This window comes from Mesoplodon bidens, assembly GCF_964165515.1.
Source record: "Mesoplodon bidens genome assembly, chromosome: 4".
Taxonomy (NCBI): Eukaryota; Metazoa; Chordata; class Mammalia; order Artiodactyla; family Ziphiidae; genus Mesoplodon; species Mesoplodon bidens.
This window is the reverse complement of record NC_138160.1, coordinates 125,423,865-125,446,057: the sequence shown is the minus strand read 5'-3', so window position 1 is coordinate 125,446,057 and position 22,193 is coordinate 125,423,865. Positions and strand designations below refer to the sequence as shown.

The window sequence follows — 22,193 nt, the reverse complement described above, 5'->3', positions numbered from 1 at the left end:
CTAGAAAAGGGACCCTTCTACCACAGTGGGTTCCCAGGGGTTGGCATTGTGTTTGGCCCAGGGGAAGTGACTCAGCAAATATTCACTGAAAGAAAAATACACGAGATCTGGGTTAGTGCCCCAGGAGCCTGGGTGGGTGAGCCAGGCACATGCCTCCTTGAGGCGTTGGAGACAGGTCCTTCCAGGGGTGGGGTGGCCCGAGAGCGAGAGGAAACCCAGATATCCCCTTCTTCTCTCTCTACTGATGGATTTAGAGCCCCTACTTCTCTTCCAGGAGTCATGGAACATCTCCCCTCCAGAACTCAAGGGTCTAGGCCCTTTGGTTCCCTCCTAGGACCAAGGGATCCCAGACTCTAATTCCACACCCCACACCTGCTTCACATAAGGTCCAAACTCTGATCCTAGGCCCTCAGCTTCTCTCCTGGACCCAGGCATCATCCAGGTTTCCAATTTCCATTCAGGACTGGGGGACCCAAGGTACCCATTCCCCCTCCAGGACCGAGGGATCCCAGACAGCCAGCTCCCACTCTAGACCCAGGAATCCCATATACCTATGTAGCTGGGATCCTCTCTTGGACCCAGGTGTCAGAAGCACCCAGCTCCTCTTAGACCCAGGGTGTTCCAGGTTCCCAACTTACCGCCTAGACCAAGGTATATCAGGTCCCCAGCTCCTGTCCTAGACTCACAATGCCAGGTCCCCAGAAAAGAAGAAAAGAAAAATACGCGGACTTTACATTCCCAGTGCCAGAGGGCTCAATACGTGCTTGTTGAAGTGACCAATTTCATAATCGCAATGCTTAGAGAACAGTGAGTATCCCACAACATCCTTACTGGGGCAGGACAGCACACAGCTTACGAACACCAGCTCTGGAACCCTGACTTGGGGCTCAGACCCATGGGGGTCTCTATACCAGCTCTCTCATCTACTAGCTGTGTGATCTACATTCCCACGGGTGAGTTATTCACCTCTTTATGCCCCAGGGTCATCATCTGTAAGAAGGGGATAGTAATAGTATCTCCAGGAGCTATCGTGAAGACTCAGGGCATAGAAAGCTTAGCACAGAAGTTGGCACCGAGGACTCACTCAATAAATGATTGTTTTCATTATCTTCCCTTCCCTGGAACTGAGCTATGGGATAAACTTTACCTACTTTACTCTAGTTTAAGTAAACTAGTTTACTCTAGTTTAAGAGCTCACACCTAGTTCTGCTTTTATCAGAAGCCACTTAACAATCTTGGCCACTAATTTGCTTTGCCTGGGTTCTTTTGAGGATTAAGTTGTCTGAGGTCCCTTGTAACTTAAAATTAAAAAAAAAAAAAAAAAAGAGGTCTATGGCTCAGATTTTCCATTGTTTTGTTACTGTTTCTCAGTTTCCAAGGGTTACCTCTTGGCATCATCACTGTGGGTGGCGTCCCTGTCAGGGAAAGGAAAAGTAGCCTGGAACCCAGCTGAGGTATTTGGGTGTGATGGCTGCCCTGTTGCTAGTGTCTTAGCAGGAGTGTGGAAGCAGAGGGGGAAGGCTATGATGAAAGCCCATGTCCAAGCTGGGGAAGCCAGGCAACAGGGGCAGCAAGTTCTGAATCCCAGCATTCTGGGTCTCCCTTCTCCCCACTGCCCTTTCCCACCTAGTACTGTCCTTTGGCTTGGTCCTTCTAGGTCAGTCTCTCCCTGGCTCCATATATATATTTTAATCACAGCTTCAGAATGGAATATCCCCTCATACTGGAGGCTACTCAGCATTCTAAGAGCAAAAACATCTGCTCTTTATCTTTTCTCCATCCCAAATAACTCTTAAAAATAAAAAAACAACAACAGTTTTATTGAGGTATGATTTATGTACCATAAAAATCACTCGTTTTCAGTGTACAATTCAAGGTTTTCAGTACATTTACAGAGTTCTATAACCATCCCCATGATCCCAATTGAGAACATTTTCCTCACCCCAAAAAAGGTCCTTTGTGCCCATTTGCAGTCACTCTCATTTCCCACCCCTAGCTCCAGGGAACCACTACTTTCCATCTCTATAGATTTGCCTTTTCTGGACATTTCATATAAATGGAATCTCACAATACGTCATCTTTGTGTCTGGCTTCTGTCAACTGGCATAGTATTTGTGAGGTTCTTCCATGTTGTAGTATTTATTCCTTTATATTGCTAAATAGTAGTCCGTTGTATGAATACATCCGTTTCTTTATCCATTCACCAACTGGTGGATAGTTGAGTTCTTTCCAGCATTTTGGGCTGAGGGTAAGGGGTTGTTTCCAGTTTTCATCCCAAACACTCTCAGTCTTTTTTCTGTATTGTACTTCTCCATCCCCCTCACCTGTATCATTTTTCCCCAGGATCCCTTCTATCAAATAAGAAAGGGGCAACTCCCCAAAATAAATAAAAATAAGGAAACCTAACAAATGTCCACCACGCATATAATTTAATCCTGTATTTTAAATGAATATGCTATCAAGAGAGATCAAAATAACTTGAATTCATAATGTAAATAAGAAAAATTCATATGATGTAATTCTTCTTTTAGGTTGGCTAAGTTACACTTATCCTTTAAATGGAAATGATGTTAAAACAAAGAGCAGATACAATCTACATATTATATTTGTCAAATACCTAGATGCACAAGTGCTGATATATCAAAAGACAAACAGAAACTTGGATTGGGTAATGAGGGTTGCCAAAGGAGAGAATTCCTTTTTGCTAGAAGCACATAGTCTCATTTTGATTTTTATATCTAATGATAATCCAGGAAGAAAACTCAAAAATTCATTTCCAATTCTCAAATGGTTCAGAAAACAATACGTATGTTTATGTGTGTATATATATGCAAGTAAGTGTGTGTGTGTGTGTGTGTAGAGTGTGCGCACAAACTGTTATTAGAAAATCAGAATGAAGTGTACAGGATAATTCTTTGTACTATTCTTGCTTTTTTTTTCCCTTATAAGTTTGCAATTATTTCAAAACAAAAATTTAGAATCAAACTTTCATGCTGTTAAAACCTCCTTGAATCATTTAGCTTTTTGTCTTCTGTATCTTCAGGAGCCTTGAGCATGCCAAGTTTATAAGCCCTAATGTAAAGTAGTATTTGTTTTCTGGTCCTGAACTCATCTCTTCCACGTACATCAGGTAGGACTGGCTCTGCTGTAGCCTGTAATTCACAAAACATTCATTTGCTCTAAGCAGTACTCAACGTGTTTCTCTGCATACTGCCCCCCCCACACCGTTTGCCTTCCTAGAAGATGGTGTGGGCCTCTTCACCCTCAAAAGTGGTTCTATTGAGGCTTAAGGATATTTCATTGTCCACAGCACTAAGTGGGGGTTACTGCGAATTGCTGGGACAAGACAATTACCCCCGTTTACTGTTTCATAGATACAGCTACTTCTTACAGGGAAAGGGAAAGAAAACAGAAAAGGTAACCCAGCACCACGGACAGCTTTCCTAATATTCACTACGTTTTTATTGAGTCAATACTTATCTGTTGAGTTCTGAGTCTTTGGGGAGATTTTAAATGTAATCCTTAGATTCCAGAGAAAAACTGGTGAAAGCAGTTAGAACCAGAGCTCAGTCGTCAGACTCTGAGCTCAGCACACTTTCCATTATATGACACTAAGCATTTCTGATTCAGCACAGAGTAGGACACAAAATCCTTTCAATTCCACAAACCCTTTTTCCTGAACAATTCCAGCTCCTCTGACCTCCTCCAGAGTATCCTTCCACTGCCCATTATAAAATTTCAAGACTGGTTCTAGAATCATTTTATCCAAGAAGTTTTTCTTTTCCCAACTTTAAAATGTCATTTTCTTTAAAATCTCGTAAATGTCTTCTGCATAGAAATTATTTTCCTTTTATTTCACTTGCCAGTAAATCCTTTAGGAATTCTCTCTGAAAAGAAGCCTAATTCATCATTTGGTTGCTTTAATCACCATCACTTGTTTAAAAGTCTTATTAGTATGTAAACTCGTTCTAATGCAGTGCTCCAAAATACCTCTAAAAAATTTGCAATAGACTAAACTTAGAGCAATCCATAATTAGATTTTTTTAATAGGACTTCTTACCAGCAGCTTTTTTTCATTATCTAGCTCCGTGTGTTTGACCTCAGCCAGCTGTTGATGGGGCTGAAGTGGTGGTGAGGGTTTGGTAAAAGAAGAGGAAGCTCACCCTGCAGAGGGGAGGGGGAAAGCAGTGTTGGTTCTTCCTTTAAAAGTGTGGTTCCCCCAACCCGCATCATCATCATCCCCTGGGAACTTGTTAGAAATGCAAATTTTAGGGCCCTACTCCAGACCTGCTGGTTCAAGCCATGCAGGTGATTCTAATACGTGCCTAAGTGTAAAAGACTCGGTTATTCAGATGTGGTGTTTACTGTATTACAGACGGAGGTCTAACTTTAGAAACAGCTAGTTGAAAATAAATGCCTTGACTGGCTCTAGTGACCCCCCAGGAACATAACTCACTTACATGTATGTTCTCCTCATTTATCATTGATGGGTATATTGGGGAGTTTTTTACTCCAAAGAGCTGACAGTCTGATATTAGACTTGCTAATGAGCAGCAGCCATGCTCTCCTGCGGCTTGTCACTCAGTGCAGGCAAGAAATAGCACACGCAGCAGAGACGAGCTTAGCAGTCAAACTTCTTCCACAGTCTGCTCTCAGGAAATAAGCAAGAGGAGGGTCCAGAGGTGTCAGTTGACACTGACGATGACGTATTTACTTCCTACACAAAAGAGCCAAGGCAGAAAGACAAATAGAAGCTAACTTCTGCAAGTAGAAGCTGGATGGAAAGGGGGATGCTGACAGCTGCCTTGGCAGACTCCAACTCCAGCACCATGAACGGGTCCTTTGCTCACCTCCACTTTGCCGGTGGGTACCTGCCCTCTGACTCCAAGGACTGGAGGACCATAGTCCCAGCTCTCTTGGTGGCTGTCTGCCTGGTGGGCTTCGTGGGGAATCTGTGCGTGATTGGCATCCTCCTCCACAGTGCTTGGAAAGGAAAGCCATCCATGATCCACTCCCTGATTCTGAATCTCAGCCTGGCTGATCTCTCTCTCCTGATGTTTTCTGCACCTGTCCGAGCTACAGCATACTCCAAAGGGGTTTGGGATCTAGGCTGGTTTGTCTGCAAGTCCTCTGACTGGTTCATCCACACGTGCATGGCAGCCAAGAGCCTGACCATCGTTGCAGTGGCCAAAGTATGCTTCATGTATGCACGTGACCCAGCCAAGCAAGAAAATATCCACAACTGCACCACCTGGTCAGTGCTGGCAGCCATCTGGGCCGTGGCTAGCCTGCTACCCCTGCCAGAATGGTTCTTTAGCACCACCAGGCATCACGCAGGCGTGGAAATGTGCCTCATGGATGTACCCGCTATGGCCAAAGAGTTCATGTCAATGTTTGGTAAGCTCTACCCTCTCCTGGTATTTTGCCTTCCGTTACTCTTTGCCGGCTTTTATTTCTGGAGAGCTTATGGCCAATGTCAGAAACGAGGAACTAAGACTCAAAATCTTAGAAGCCAGATGCACTCAAAGCAACTCACAGTGATGTTGCTGAGCATTGCCATCACCTCCACTATTCTGTGGCTCCCTGAATGGATAGCGTGGCTGTGGATGTGGCATCTGAAAGCTGGAGGCCCGGCCCCACCGCAAGGTTTTATAGCCCTGTCTCAAGTCCTAATGTTTTCCATCTCTTCAGCAAATCCTCTCATTTTTCTAGTGATGTCAGAGGAGTCCAAGGAAGGCTTAAAAGGCTCATGGAAATGGATAACCAAAAAACATCCAACTGCTTCAGAGTCTCAGGAAACACCCGCTGGTAACTCACAGGTCCTTCCTGACAATGTTCCATCTCCAGAATCCCCATCATCCATACCAGAGAAAGAGAAAACTGGCTCTCCCTCATCCAGCAAAGAGAAAGCTGAGAAGGCAGAGATTCCCATCCTCCCTGATGTAGAGCAGTTTTGGCATGAGAGAGACACAGTCCCTTGTGTACAGGACAATGACCCTATCCCCTGGGAACACAAAGAGACAGGAGATGGTGATAAATAGTTTCAAAGCAAAACAAATTGCGATTACTGTTATTTATTTGTAATGCTGCTTATCAATATTGTTGACTTTGCCATATGAAACATAATAAAATTACCATTAGGAATTACAAAAAGGCTTCACAGTCTGCATTTCCAAAATGTGCAATCTGGTAAGTAGGACACCGTATTAGAATAACTATGTTATAACCTGGTTATCCAAAGAATTAACTGTGTTGTTTGAAGATGCTTCTGTCACAAGTGATTAGAAAGGCCAGCTGTTTTGTCACTTGTCCACAATGGCTGTTTTACTGGGTAGTCCTTAGGACCAGCCGTGTACTGGCTGGAGTGGAGCTTATCTGTCAAAGGTTCAATCTCTTTACGTTTAGTTTCTTCCTGAACCTGCTAACTCTAACTTCACCTATCAAACCTTATTGCACATAACCAGAGCTCAAAATCTACTTCTACTTGAGATTTTTAACACATAAATTTTAATGTTATCTTCATTTGCTTAAGAAATGTTCATTTACTTGATGAATATCCATACAGAATTTCCATGACTGAAGGTTGAAGAATAAGGAACATCACCTTATTCCAATTCTGGGCTAATTTCAAACCATGGTTTATTTTGGCTAAGTTTAAGTAAATTCAGACTTTGCCTTATACTAAAATCTGCTTCATTGATCTTTTTAAAGCACCTTTGTGAGTCTTCAGTTTCTAAGTCTGGGGATTTTAGCAGCCTATCATGATATTCTATATTCTGATTTTGAGAAAGAACTTAAAAACCACCCTTAATTCTCCTCCCAATTAACTCCTCTTCCAAAGAGTAGCAGGAGACAATCTTCTACAAGCTGAAATCAATGTTTCTCCCCAAATCTTCTTTCTCTCAAGATAAACTATAAGCTATGTTATTGTTAACCATACCATTATGGTTAATGATAAAGGTATTAATTGGTGAATGTAACCCTCAAATATAAAGATGGTCATTTTTTTGTTAAATGAGCATTAAACATAGCTCTAACATTGAACATGAACCTTGCCCAACTTTTAAAATACCTCAGGGTTTTTAAGTTACAAAGACTATCAAGAGTAACCCAAGGCGGGTGGGGGGGGGGAGTGGGGAAAAAGAGAGAGAGGAAGAAAGGGAGGGAGGAAGAGAGAAAGAGAGTTAGCATGGAAAAGAGAAAATTCAATGGACACAAGACAGAGAATCTGGCTAACAGAAAAAGTGATAAAATTTTGTATTCCAAAATGTATTACCAGTATAATTTGAATAACAAGCAGTAACTGTTCAATTTACAGCATGGTAAAGCATACCCAATAAAACGATGAGGATACATTTCTTCCCCTATTAAATAAAGACATTTACCCATGATTCTTGGTTACTCTAATGGAATTCTGGGATATTTTCACTGAGTGGTTCTCTCTGAAAAACAAAAAAAAAACAAAGAAACTGCACTTAGGGCAAGCAGTGGAGAAAATATAAAAATATGCTGTGGATGAAATTTTTTTTAATGTACAGTCTGTGGGGTTTTTGGTTTGTTCTTTATAAATGGTCATGATTTGCTATTTTAACACAGAAGGTAAGGCTTTTTGCCTTGGTTCATAACATATTTCATTTTAAGGCTCACAAGAGCACAGTTAACCCAAGTACCTAAAATACTGTCTTGTTAGACAATAGTTATATAATTGGATTACCTTTAAAACTGGATGAACTATTTGAATTAAATATTTTTATGTTCATTATCTTTAGTAAATGTAGGATGTAAGCTTTCACTGTGTGACATTTTAACTTGTAAACAAATAAAAACAATTATGTTTTACTTCAGATAGTTTTGGAGGCTTAAAGCTGTCTTTGTCTTGAATGCTGCTTTCGAAATCATCATTGCACAAGGGGGCTTTACAGGGAGGTCAGACCTTAACACTTGCACAGGTATCAGAGCGTGACAAACCATGTATTTTTAGAGCTTGCTGATAAGCTCCACATCAAAATGAAGATACTGAAACACAATGTAATTACAATGACCCTGTCATTAAGAACCTAATGGGGGGCAGGGGGCAGGGGGATAAATGGGGGGCAGGAGCTTGGGATTAATATACACATACTACTCTATATAAAACAGATGAACAAGGGCCTACTGTATAGCACAGGAAACTATACTATCTTGTAATAACCTATAAGGGAAAAGAACCTGAAAAAGTATATACATATGTATAACTGAATCACTCTGCTGTAACCTGAAACTAACATGACATAGTAAATCAACTATACTTCAATTAAAAAAAAAAAACCTAATATACAAAGTCCTCGCTCCCTTTAAGAAATCTGCATAGAAAAGTTTGATTTACACCTTACGTGAAACATTAATCCCAAATACTTTACAGCAAAAGTAGGAAATTAAAATAGGTATCACCAAACCATTTTCTTCACACTTTTCTATGGTGAGAAATGGAACATAGTGAGTAGGCAAATAATATTATGTGGAATTCAGAATAACAAAATAAAGCATTCTAGAAACTTCCACCTTTGTAGGACAGTCCTATTCTATAATAGTTGTGTTCCTTTGGGCACACATTTTGTTTCACTTCTGACAAGCTTCAAAATCACTCAATGGATTTTTAAAAAATCCTGCTAATTACCAATTTTATAGGTTAGACTTTAGTCAGATAACCCACTCCAGGTTTCTACATATAGAACTCACATCATTTCTGTGGCGCTTCATATATTTAAGCTAAGCACTAAGTCACAGAGATGTGACTGTACTTTTGTATGTGTGTGATGCATGTCTGGGTCTGTATGCATACAACATATACAAATACCGTTGTCCCTTTTTTTAGGTTTTGCTGCAATCATAGCAGGTGTGAGGTAACAGGGAAAACAATTTATCCTGTTAACATATATTTTTCTTAAACATTTTGTTTATGTGGTAACTCAAACTAGAAATCTATGAAGAAATGAAATAGAGGGATCTTTTTAAACTGGGGAAGTAAAGCTAGAAAGAGCGATTGGGAATCAAAGGTAAGTTTCACGGTATGATGTGCATGACACATTGAAAGGAGTCCAAAAAGGCATTCATCATCAATATGTTAATATAAAAGACAAAAACAAGAAAACAGACAGACAAAAACCAGCATCTTCTTGCTATGAAGCAATAAGATACTGCTAAGAGACTGAGCACCAAAATGGTTCTTCACGAATTCCTTCCCTTTTATGATGCAGGTAATTTATTATATTCAAGCCTTTTAAAATGATGCGATATTCAAAATTTAAACTTTCTTTGTGCCAAATTAAGAACAGGCTTAAAAGAAGTATTTATAAATTACATAACAATAATCATATACAATCCACGTATATAAAAAGGGTTGGTTTATTGTAGTTCAAATACATAAACTGAACATTCAAACATCTTAAAATTAAACTTTAGAAACAAAAATTTAACATTCAAATAGGAGTACAGTTTACAGGGAACACCCAAGAAAGGTAATTTGTTGTCTAATCCAGAATATTGATAAAGATCACTTAATGGTGAATAAAATGTTTTTAACCAGCAGTCCTAGTCTGGTCAACATGTTAGTTACGACCGTGGTTCCATACCTGAGAAGAAATTACTAAATAAATCTTCTCTTAGGCTAAACAACAAGACTTGGCCTATAATTCAAAGGGGATAATCAAAGCACATAAGTGAACAAATAAAACTAAAGTGTTCTTTAGAGACAAAGGTAAAAGTATGTCCATTATAATAATCTTAGCCTCTGGAAGATAAGAATTCAATTTTCAGTGTTTTGTCTTTTACCCGCTTTAAAAAACAAAATCAAAACAAAACAAACCCCAACTTAGGTTTTTCTGGAGTCTGTGGTATCTGCATCTTGCAAGTTCAAACCACAAATGCTCTTACGTCTTGCATGTATTGTAACACTGCTAGAAAGAACGTCACCAAAAGTCACTGACTTCCACACCTCATAAAAGGATAATTTTTTAGCTTCAAGATTTTAGATTTACTAGAGACAGCCTATATTTGAGTATGCAAGTCAGTCATGCCACACAAAGAAAAGCATAAATATTTCCAAAGTGTTCTCTGTTCAGAAACTGTTCACGGATGCTTCTCCTTCTGTTCATCAGATGGTTTTGCAATAGTTTGACTAATGCACATACATGTAAAAACCTGAAAATTGGCTCATGCAAGCGTTTTGAATTAACAGACACCCCTGTGGAAGAGTATTCAGAATTATTTTGTTGATCGTCTTGTGGGCTCTGATGCTGTGGGAGGTGGGGGTGGACCCCGGCGATCCAGGTCATCCACATATGCCACAATCAGTTTGCGCCTCTCCTCTGGCACACAGTCTAGTACTAGATACCGTTTGTCATTCTGCAAAATTTTTTCTACATCTTTCAGGTGCTGATCAGATTCCTGGATTAGCTTTTTGGATCTGAAATAAGAAAAGAAGTCCAAGAATTACTGACTGCTGTTCATAGGTCTTTCAGAAATGAGCTGGAAATGTCCATCTAGTTCCTAATTGTGTTTCCATTTTTTTTTTTTTTTTTTAAGAAAAATTCACTGCAGTGGTCACCTTTGTAAGTCGCCTCAGCAAAGACTCCAAGGAGTGAAAGGGCCTCAGAAGCTGAATTACCCTCCCACCCCTACTGGTGGTCCCTCCAGATCAGGGCTGAGGGTGGGTGGGTAAATCTTGCCCGTGCTGTACCTGTTCTGTGGATGAACAGAGGACTTCAGTCTGCGGGGCTGCCAATCCCAGCATCTTTCACAAGCTTTCACTTTCACATCTTTCACTAAATTAACTATAAAAATGTAGAAAGAAGTCTTACTTCACATCTAATTTAAAAGCCCAAGCTGATGCAAAACATTAAGGATCCTGACCAAAAAATCCAATCACAAAATACCTAAAAACCACACCCTCAGCACTATCTATCCTCCCGTGCACATACCCTTCATTAAGATGTTTCAAATTTTTCTCTTAAAAGAAGAAAAGCTGGAGCATGAAACAAAAATGGTTTCCTGTATACTGATTGCTAAGCAATGTAAAATTGTTCTCCCGATGACAACTTGCTGGGGGTGGGGAACTACTGGGTATGTTACAGAGAAAATTTGTTTTAAAGCTCTGATTTTGTAATTTAAAATTTTAATTTAAAAGTATCCAGCAAACTGCTTTCCTCTGAGAAAAAAATGTTTTTACTGAGCTCATATAAGATGATTTCAAGCTTTAGAATGAACACTGAATAGTCTTCAGAGGAAGCAAAGATAATTGATAGTGAAAGATTTTTTTTTTTAGTCTCTTCATGAAATACAATTCTTATATATTTGGAAATACTTCTAAAAAAGCAGTGAAGTGAAAACAAAAGTATGTTTAAAAACTGGATGGGTGGGTAACACAAAATAAGAATTAACATCTGGGCCCTTTCTTTGAAAAAAAAGAGAAAAAGAAAGAAAAAAGGTAAGGGTAGATATGGGCTGTATTCAATCTTTGATAAAGTTGCCTTCTTCTTATTCCTAAAAATTAATAATGTCAACATGTGTGTGAATGCAAAGTATGCTTTGGCCATCAGAGTAAGGACTAGTAAAGACAATGACTGCTGATATGAAACATTTCATTGCACACACCTATATGTTATAAATTTGGTCTCTTTCAAAAGCGTCCTGAAGTCAGCTTTGGCTGTGATGTATTTGTCTCTGATGTATTCTTCAAACTCTCTTTGTTTTTTCTGCAAAAAGACAGTAAGATTAGGGGGGAAAATTCTACTAATTCCAAAATTAGTATCAATTATTTATTAAACAAGCAACCTGTAAGTCACGACATAAAATAATTCAAACGAAAAAGGCAATAAGGTACATTTTATCCATGTAACATTCATTAAAAAGGAAAATCTGCAGTGTACATTTTTAAGGGAAAAAGCAAGAATGACAAACCATGTATTAGTAGTAGCTAAAACTTCAGGGCTTGCTATGTGCTACACTGTGCTGAGGGTTTTATAAGGTATCTCCTTTACCCTTCATAACAACCTCAAGGAGTACACACTCATAAAAATAAGGAAATTAAGGGTTAAATGTGCATTCCTACAGACTGTATTTATATCTTTAAGCACAAAAATAATGTGGCATAGTTTATAAGATAATGCTCAGAACTTTAAAGTTCAACTGAGCGTTTAGCTCAGTAAGGGAGCTTGGTAAGGGAATAGCAAAGATAAGTATAAACTCTGAGCTTTAAAAAAAAAAAAAAAAGACCTTATTATCAATTCTAAAAATCAGAGAAGTTAGAGACTGAGACTGGATCTCTCAGCTATCCGTCTACCACTCTTTTCCAACCACGTATATTTTGCGGTCCACACATCTAAAATTCCACCTAATGGAGTAGGAGGGGGAAGACTATTAGATCATGGGCTTTTTGGACTCTAGACCTAGAGAAACCAACCAGGACAGAATGATGGGAAGAAGGAACATATGAAGGCTGAGGGACAAAATGGACTGGAATAAGCTACACTTTCCTTGACATCATTCACTATTTCAGACCCTTGGTGAGTTCTTCTACACAGGAGCCAAAGTGCACCAGAAGAGAGCTCAGCTTCTACAAACCTCACACATCTGAGGTTCCCCTACTCCAAAGTTTCTGGAGCATACAAGAACTAGAGATCATGTTATGTTTTTCTGCTAGCGTGGCTGTAAGAGTCAAGCACTTTGATAGCCTGGTACCAATTGCCAGGCTGAATAATATCTATCTAGTGGGACCTGACTACACAATAAATAAAAACTATAGCTTCATTAGTCTCTTAGAAGATCCCAAAACACAGGTTTAACCCCAAGGATTAAATTTTTAAAGTTCCTCTTGTGCTATCTTGTTAATATACTGTACAAGAAAGAAAATATAAACTTGAAATTCAGATTTATGTCTCATACACTTAAAAGTTATTCACTTAAAACCATCAACTTCATTTCAGTCAAGATACTAGTGCTGCTGATTAAGCACCCAATTAATATTTATAAACTGAAAGTAAATCTCAGACAAAATTTTCTTACCCTGTCACTGGAGGAGAACTTAATGCACCGAGGATCTTCCTTAATGATTTTTTTTACTTCTTTCCACGTGGATGTTAAGGTAATCTTTGAAAGACAAGTGAATAAAAAACATAAATAGAACTCACATTTATTGAGGGGATCAAACTGCAGCACATATAGTACATAATATTACACTGACCTGCAATCTCTTGTAATGCCCAGGCATAACTGGACTAAGTTAGGGACAGGGAAGCAGCTTTAATGCAATTTCTTTTTGTTGGCTTGCCAAAAGAGTTATGTTCATGGCCATACTTTCAAGGTGACCTAAGACAATCACCTGCAAACCCTGTATCTCCATGGGCAACATCGTAACTTCTGAAGAAACCATCACCAAAGAGAGATCAGATAAATAGGAGCAAAACCTGAACAGAGGGTACAAACTGCCAAACAAGAGGGCCACGGTACCAAATTGAAAATGGAGCAAAAGAAGGAATCTATTAACTCTATCATCAGGAAGCATCAATGATCACACACAGCTAAGGACATATGGAATTACAAAGGGAGCAGATACGAACTTAATAACTGCAAAAGGAAGTAACTTCTAAACAGTGGAAGTACCATCAACATTTTACTTAAGTAAATAAAAAAATCAGAGAAGAAAGTGTCATAAAACCCATGAACTCCAGTAATGGGTCTAAAGAGAATGACATTAAAAGTCATATCAATGTTTTACTTTGGGAATTATTAACAAAGATTCATCTAGATTAAAGTAGAAAAGTAAGAGCCGCTTACTGCAGAAGTTTCATCCAAAAGTTGCCTAAAGTGCTCCCTCTTCTTTTTGGTAAGTGCTTCAATGTGTTCATTAAAAAGCTTCTCTTTCTCCTCTCTTTCCAACAAGGATCCAGATTCCCAGCGGTGATCTTTCCGAAGAGTCCTCCGAGTATCAGACCAGGACACATCTGAAGAACGTACCTAAAAACAGAGAATGGTATCTATCACCAAACAGACTTACCTTTTCATTATTTCATCAATAAAAGACTCATTTATTTGGTTTAGGAACAATACACTTAATAAAAGAAGTTTCTGATGACTCCATCTTAGTCAAGCAGTCACTGAAAATCTACTTCTTTAAGCCAGAAATCTCACCTCCCAGAGCTCACCTAAGTTATGTAGTATGGGTTTAGAGGTGGCAAGGATGAAGAGAAGCTATCTCCCATCAACCATGGTCCCTAAGAACTTTAAGTACCTAGGTACTCTACTGAACATCTTACCAACTTCTGGTAGTAGTAGAAATGGATATAAATAAAAGAGGAAATATACCATCTCACAGCACAAGCAGCTCACCAGATAAAAAAATTTTTTCTTGAGCTCAATTTGGGACTTAACTACATATTGGAGTGACACTTTCACACACAAGCAGGAATTAACTTCATTAACAAGATAACAGGTCTGGCTGGTTCAGCAACCAGCAGAAAGGTACGCTGCATGGATGGTAATGGCATTACAAGTTAAGTCACAATGCTGCCAATGCTACGAAATACGGGATGCTGAAAAGACAGAAAAGTAAGAAAGAAGAAAAATATAGAAACATTTATTTAACCAACATTTATCAAGCACCTAAGAACATGTCAGGTGAACACTGAACTTGGCACTGGGAATACTAAATAAATAACACAGTTATGTCTTCCTTCAAAGGGCTTACTTTTTGTAGGGAAGATAGGCATATAAGCAAAGAACTGCACTAACATGTAATAAGTGCTGCAAAGGTATATGCTGAGCACAAGTTTGGTAAATGGCAACAGTGAGATCAAATCTGCCCAGATGGGTCAGGATCAGCCTTACAGAGAGATACTTGAGTGTGCTCCTCAAGAATGACAAAGTTTGCCACTGTGGTGGGAATTTTAAAAGCATTATAGGTGAAGGGATTGGCATGTGTAATGGTAGCATTCATTAAACTAAGTATGGTTCATTAAAGGTAAGTTCAGCAAAGCTACAGCTTAGGGGGCAAGAGAGGAAACCAAAGAGGATAAGGTAATATGAAGGTAGGGAGTCAAGGAATGAACAGTTTTTTATATTATGCTAAGGAGACTGAATTTGAAATGTAGCTAACTTCCAGAAGTAGGGAGGACCTTTACCTTCTTCAAGTAACAGGGAGAGTGACAAAAGCATCAGATTTGCTTTTTACAAAGACTTCTGTGATTGCAATACAGAGGATGAATTTGGGGGAAGCAGAGGCAGAGAGAGAAAACAAGAAACTGTAATTGTCCAGAGAATGGAAAAAAGTCATTGAAAACAGATCAGCAGAAGCAAGGGAAGAAATCAGAAGAAGCAACAGGAGTGATGAGAAGAGCCTTGTTGAAAGAAAGAAAAGCAACAGTAGGAGAGACAGTGACAAAGAGAAGAGGAAAAAACAAATAGAACAGCAGAGTGGTCTGGGGGCATTCGGTGTAGGGAGAAAAAACCCTACCTACCTCAACAACCCTGGATAATACAGGAGGATTTTCAAAAAAAATCCCAGGGGTCAGGACACCTCCAGTCCTACATTCCATACCGTCTACATGTACAATAACTGATCATCACAATGATGACCCAAATCATCAAAAGATGAACTTATGTTCAGCACACTTTATTACTATGACATGCAAGTGTGTGATGATTTAAGATGACTTCATCAAGGATAATTTTTTAAAAAGCTTTGAGACTAAAAGATCATGAATTTTTATACAAAACATCAAACCTCTGAAAATTTTAAATAACTAGGGTTTTCCTATTCTAATGATGTTAATACCAAGTACTCAATTTTAAAATACTTTATAGGTAACTTACTAAATTATATCTCTGAGTCAATTTAAAGAATATTAAAATGTCCACTAATGAGGTAATGTAATAGATTTCTAATATCCAGTACTCCAGAGAAAAAAGCAAAAGAGTAATACCATATCAGACAGAAGAGCCTTGAAATTCTGGATAGCTTCTTCTCGTTTGTGCTGTTCTCTCTCTCGATCTATTTCTTTTGTTTGTTCTGAACGAGCCTTCTGCACCTCTCTTTCTCGTTCTCGAAGGCTTGCCTCAATGCGGGCTTGCCTTTCAAGCTCCTTTTCTTTTTCTGAGTCTAAATTCTGTAAAAGTGAAATTACATTAACCTTCTTACTAACTCCATCAAAATATGCCTCCACAGAATAACTAGTTTGCCAAATACAAAATTTCAAACCTGGTTTTTAACCAATATACCTAAACACTCATTTCAAAGTCAACTACTAGAGAGTCTATTAGGAATACCAACAAGAAAAATTCTAAACCCAAAACAGTAGCAAATGCCTTTATACCGCAATTAAGAATTTTACTATTCCATGGTTACTATATGAATAAACACAATGCTTACCTTGGCTATTTTTTCAATGTACTGTTTGAAAAGGTCTTCTCTCATTGATGAACTATCCACTGCTTTGTAACGTGGATCACTTTCTACTTTGTCTTTTACTTTGCTCCATCGAGACTGACTGTCCAAGTGATGATTAGATAATAGTTCAAAGAAATCTGATTTTATCTGTATTTTAAAACAGGTGTGAGGTGGGAAGAAAACAATATGCCATAAGAAATTCCTCATATATAAATGTTTACAACTAGAAAAAAAGTTCACTTACCTTAAAGATGAGAATAACTTTTTTAATGCAGTTAGAGCAGAATTTTAGTAAAAAAGAAAATCAGAATTGCTCTTTTACGAGAAATATAAAAATCAATACACATATAGGCTCTCATTTAAAATCTACCAAATTCAAAATAAATCATATTCTTCAATGAAATTATTCAAATATAGAAACAACTTTTTTAGGTTGTTTATAACTTTTGATCTCAGAACTGCCATGTTTTTATGAAGAATATGAATTTGCCATTAGATTCAGGCTTATGAACTAATGGCAAAAATACTTTAACATCAAGATAGCAAGAATATTTTAAAAAGCAGATGAATAAAACTGTTTGTTAAAACTAATAGGGGAATTTAGAAACAGTTGAGCACAAAGAGCAAGTCTTATTCATTACAAATCTGAAACTATACTGTCAAATGTGTAAAAACAAACAAAAATAGAGTAAACTTTTATATTTTGGTTTTAAAAAAGAGCAATGTTTTTACCTTTATATGAAAGAAATTTATAGAATTTCTATGGTCATAATTAGTCATTTCTAAAAAAAAACACTACATTCAGATTTCCTGTGCTCTTTAGCCATTAAACATGTATGCCTTCACCAGAATATAAGTGCCAATGAAATTAGCGTTCTTAACAAATCAAGTACCAAGTTAGTAACATTATACTAAAGGTATTAAATAATATTAACCTTTTAGTGTCAACGTATACAATACTTAGAACATCTCTTCCAAATTGTTAAAACTGGAAAAATTTGTTAGAATTGTTAAAAATTTTACCTTTTTAATAAGAGAAGAAAAAAATAAACAAGGCATTTGTTTTTATGCACTTTGAGGACCTCTTCTAAAATTCAGTCTCATTTAAATTATTATGTACTGCTACCAGGGAAGACATTCGAGGTAGCTAAAGTCATTTCAACAGAGGATTCTGACCAGGTCAAGAACCTCTCCTCCCCATAGGAATTAAACATGCTGCCTTCCTACCTGACCAAGGGAATGAGAAATTAGAAATGGAATCAGAATTTTTGTGTAGGCACAAAATAAATGAATCATTCCTTCTGCCTATTCCAACCCTCTCACTTCTCGCTGTAACCTCATTTCTCCTACTAGAGGATTAAAAGGGAGGTAGATGTCCTTTCTAGAAAACACTTGTAAGGTTATAAAAAACAGAGCTTCTGCATTAGAGAACTTTTTAAAAGATGAGCTATTCAGCTGTGGATTTCTCCACTCACCTAACTTGGCTCTTGACTGTTAGGATTAATGAGAAATAACTCATAAGCCCAATATTTCTAGATGGCAATAAAGAAACTACTTGAGGTAGCGATGTAACATAACTTTTCTGTTCATCTGTTTAACTTTGTATCTGATACAAGGAACACCAAATTTCCAGATGCATGGGATAGCTAGAAGGCAAAATTTACGTTAAATAAAACATGTAAGCTGCATCAAATAGGAATCTTTCTAAGCCATAAGAATTTACACTAACTTAAAAATATTTCAAACATTAGACATGAAGCCTATAAAGAATTATCATATAGTTTAAAAAACATATGATGTATAAACAAAGTGAACTTTAAATAAAATTTAACTTCTTTCACTGTGGATATTACCATGACAGGCTACAAATGGCTTACTGAAGCTGCTTTTTATATGAGAAGAATTATTTAACAACTGCATAAATGTCAATTTCCATTAGCAACAATTCAAGGTCCTACTGTCCCTATTTTCTTCTCTCCAAAAATGGAAGTACCTTACCAACTAAGCTGTTTAGTTAAAAAAGGAGAAATGTACTGAAACAAAAACTGCTCAGCAGCTAATTCAAAAGAGAGGGAAGAGAGAAAAATGTCAACTTCATAAGAGGATTAACTCCATTATATGCAACTTCAAATCTGTTGTTCCAAAAAATAAATTATTTGAAACACAATTTAATAAAAATTGGTTATAATAATAATAATAATAAATTATAATAAAATAAACAAAAACTAGAGGGTAGCTACTTTGGTAAACAAAACGGTCCAGTAAAACAGCTTTGGGGGCATTTTTTATAAAACTACCAGTGAAAAGCTACATGAAAATGATGATTGCACCCTTTAGCTTGAAAATGCCTACTAAAGAGAAAAAAAGGATTTCACCAAAAGTCAATGCCCTTCACAGGTTTTTGACTCAGCAAGTAATTACCTTTAAATTTTTACTGTTCAGCTATTGATTCAATTGTCTAAATGTTACAAAGACCAGTTAGGAATCTTAAGAACAAAGAAACTCCAGTATACCAGTTTACTGTTCAATTACACATAGCTAAAATGCCATTTTTAAAAAACGTACTGCCAATATACTTCACAAGAATAAATACACAGTGAAAGTCATGAAGTGATAAAACTTCATTAACCAGATACTTCTCAAAATGTGAGTATAAAAAGTACATTTAAACCTTTATAAAGATTTCTGCTTTCATAACCTAGTTAGTAATTGATTTTGCATTCTTTAAATTGGCTGAGAAAGTTTTACTTCGGTAATTTCCTTTTTTTTCAAAGTAATAGTACAAAGATAAACCTTTAATTTAGAGAATTCAAATTTTACAATCAAAAGAAAGTAAAGCTGAATATATTAAGTTCATTTAGATGTAATGTCTATTTAATTTCTTATTTTAATTAACACATCCTGGGCACAACTCTCATTACTTCATAAGGAAAAAGACTAAAAAAAAATGTAATGTACTGGAACTGTGGGAGGCTAAAGTGACTACACAGAGAGATATCAATTCTTTCCTCACTAGAGAATCCCATAATACTTTGCATAGCAGTGATTGACAGCTGTCAGACCAAACTGATTGACAGGCCACACAGCACAAAACTGTAAAGTCTATCCACTTGTTATAAAACAGAATACATAAAATAATTACCAAAAAAAGTGTTTAGAAAAAGAACATTAGTTACAAATGCAAAGAGAAAAACATTCAATTTGTTTAAAAGCAATCATACGGTATCAAACATTTATTTACTTAGTTTTCTTTAAAAAAAAAATTGGTTCTTACTAAAAGTCAAAAGTAGCAAACAATTCATTGACATGATTCTAATTCAACAGTCAAAATGTTTATGCAGGGGCTTCCCTGGTGGCGCAGTGGTTGAGAGTCCGCCTGCCAATGCAGAGGACACGGGTTCGTGCCCCGGTCTGGGAAGATCCCACATCCCGTGGAGCGGCTGGGCCCGTGAGCCATGGCCGCTGAGCCTGCGTGTCCGGAGTGTGTGCTCCGCAACGGGAGAGGCCATAACAGTGAGAGGCCCGCGTACCGCAAAAAAAAAAAAAAAAAAAAAAAAAAAAAAAATGTTTATGCAGAACTTAACCTTGCACATTTCCTCTGAGAAGCATAATCATTTACCAAAGACAGTCAACAGTGAAATAATTCTGGAAAAATCTACCTTGAAGCATAATAAATCAGATAATCAGGAAATTTCAGTTATTTCTGACAAAAGTTATTTCACCTAATACTGTTGCTATTTTCAATGAAAGAGGCTTCCTCCCAATAAGAGTGGTGTTACTTCCATAACAACATTTCTTAATAGAATCTGTAATATTTTAACTTTCTAGGATAAGAGGCAATTTAAAATGTCAAGAATGATAAAGCTTCAGAGGTTCTTTTTCTCTATTCACAAAGCACACAGGGTCACTAAGGAGAGTGGCTGCATGTTTTGATGGTTTACGCACCACTGGTGCCACCTCCCTACCAGTCTGCCTCCTCAGTGGTGAGTTCCTCTCCACTCCTGACACCACTGTCAAATGACATTTGGAATTCATTAATCTTTAATAGCTGACCTTTAATTCTGATAAGCAATAATTCATATGTAAGCTATGTTTACTAGAAGATTAGAAAGTCACTAAAATGCTATCTTTTAGAGGGCAAAAAATATAAAGAAGCTTTTTGAAAAACTTAAATGTTACTACTTATAAAGAACCTTGAAATCTTAGCAGGCAGGCACCAGTGAATAGATAGGCCTAATAACCAGTTCTGGGTTTACTGGGCATCCTAGTATTAATAAAATTTAAAGAAAATCTATGCAGCTTAGTGACACTACTAAACTGTATGCATTATGGAAGTAAAGTGATAATATAAACAACTGTAAAAGTTAACTTAAAAAGCTAAACAATAAATGTGGGTCCTGTTATTTATGCCCATGAATGAGATTAGAAATGCAGCACCAGTTCAGTCCCTTCCCATTCACACTCCCATCAATCACACCACTGGAACTAAAACCTTCTTACCTTCTCACCTCTGGTCTTCGAATCTTCTTTCTCTTTCTTCCTTGCAGCTGCCACAAATTCATTAAACAAGGCTTCTCGATCTTTCATCTTTTCAATTGCTTTGAATCTTGAATCTTTAGCATGCTTGGCTGCAAATTCACTAAAAGTAGCTCTGTAACAAAATGGCAAGTGTGCTAACTTTGGTAGAGCTATTTCTACTTGTAGAAAGGTACAGCAGACGATACCATCTTCCCAGTAAGAATATGTGCCAACAAGACAATGAGTCCCAACATCTGCCTACAGGAAGGAGTGAAAGGGCTAAAGAGTGAAAATGTGGTGAGAGATCTGTACACTATCAGCATGATGTTAGGGGGACAGACATCTGACAGCAAAGAATTTGTGTGCTTCAAGAGACTTAAAGAGTCTATTTCCACCCTAAGATGAGGCTGAATTCTTGCTTCCAGCCATGGTGGAGTAACTCTTATTGAATTAGCTCTCCTTCCATAAGCAACTATAAATCCGGACAAAATATATGAGGCAATTGATTTCAAGCAGTGGACAACAGGTAGAGTAAGACTGAGGTAAGAAGCCCCTTGGCACTGTCCATCAGGACAACTTCCCAAAATGCAAAGAGGTAGAGTCCAAGCAGAGTACAGTGGTCCCAATGAGCTAGAAGCAGCAGAGATCAGAGTTTCGGTGTTAAAGTGGCAGAGGAATAAGCTATAGAAAGAGGGTACTACCCCAGAAGAATACCATTTCGAAATCCCTCATGAATAAGTAGATAGCCAAATCCAAGCTATAAAACAGCAGAAAGACCACTCCTGGTACCAAACTGCTACATGCTTAAGAGCAAAAAAGAGATACCAGACACTGAGTAGTGCTGGAAAAAGAACAATGTTAAGACAACAAAGCCCACAAAAGATCCACAAGGGAGACAAAGTCGGAAGTTTGACAAAAACACCTTCCACTTTCTGAGATCCATACTAACAAAGCATAAAATCAAACCTAAAATTAAAGTGACTGGCCTGTAATTGGCCTGCTAAAATAAGAATACACACTCTTGAGAGAAAGATAACAGATTCGAGTCTTTACCTATTATCCACAATTTCCAATATTCAATTAAAAATCACTAAACATACAAAGAAACATGGGATCCATACGAAAAAAAATTTTTAAGCCAATAGAAATTATCCCAGCATGCCCAGATGTTGTTTTAGATATAGACAAATCCTTTAAAACTATTACAATTATATTGGAAGAATTAAAAAATATGTTCAAAGAATTTAAAACATGA

The 22,193-nt window shown here is 37.5% G+C and overlaps 2 protein-coding genes across 10 annotated transcripts in view; one reads left to right on the top strand and one right to left on the bottom strand.

The window, feature by feature from the left end:
- Positions 1–4,778: 4,778 nt before the first annotated feature.
- On the top strand, positions 4,779–6,041 carry GPR151 (G protein-coupled receptor 151; the record flags this gene model as incomplete). The annotated part of the gene is made up of 1 exon (XM_081233146.1): positions 4,779–6,041. One exon carries the CDS (start codon positions 4,779–4,781, stop codon positions 6,039–6,041), a length of 1,263 nt encoding a protein of 420 aa, XP_081089272.1.
- A 3,325-nt stretch (positions 6,042–9,366) lies between these two features.
- Positions 9,367–22,193, bottom strand: part of TCERG1 (transcription elongation regulator 1) — a 60,518-nt gene continuing 47,691 nt past the window's right edge. For 8 of the 9 annotated variants that reach the window (XM_081230617.1, XM_081230618.1, XM_081230619.1 and 5 more), the window contains 7 exons: positions 20,921–21,071; positions 16,403–16,567; positions 15,957–16,139; positions 13,813–13,992; positions 13,042–13,125; positions 11,632–11,732; positions 9,367–10,444 (listed from right to left, as the gene is read on the bottom strand). In XM_081230617.1, coding sequence (XP_081086743.1) covers positions 10,243–10,444; positions 11,632–11,732; positions 13,042–13,125; positions 13,813–13,992; positions 15,957–16,139; positions 16,403–16,567; positions 20,921–21,071 — 1,066 coding nt within the window. In that variant the 3' untranslated portion in view covers positions 9,367–10,242. Of the gene's footprint in view, positions 10,445–10,717; positions 10,812–11,631; positions 11,733–13,041; positions 13,126–13,812; positions 13,993–15,956; positions 16,140–16,402; positions 16,568–20,920; positions 21,072–22,193 lie in introns of all 9 variants that reach the window. The other variant, XR_014015502.1, reaches the window with a different exon arrangement.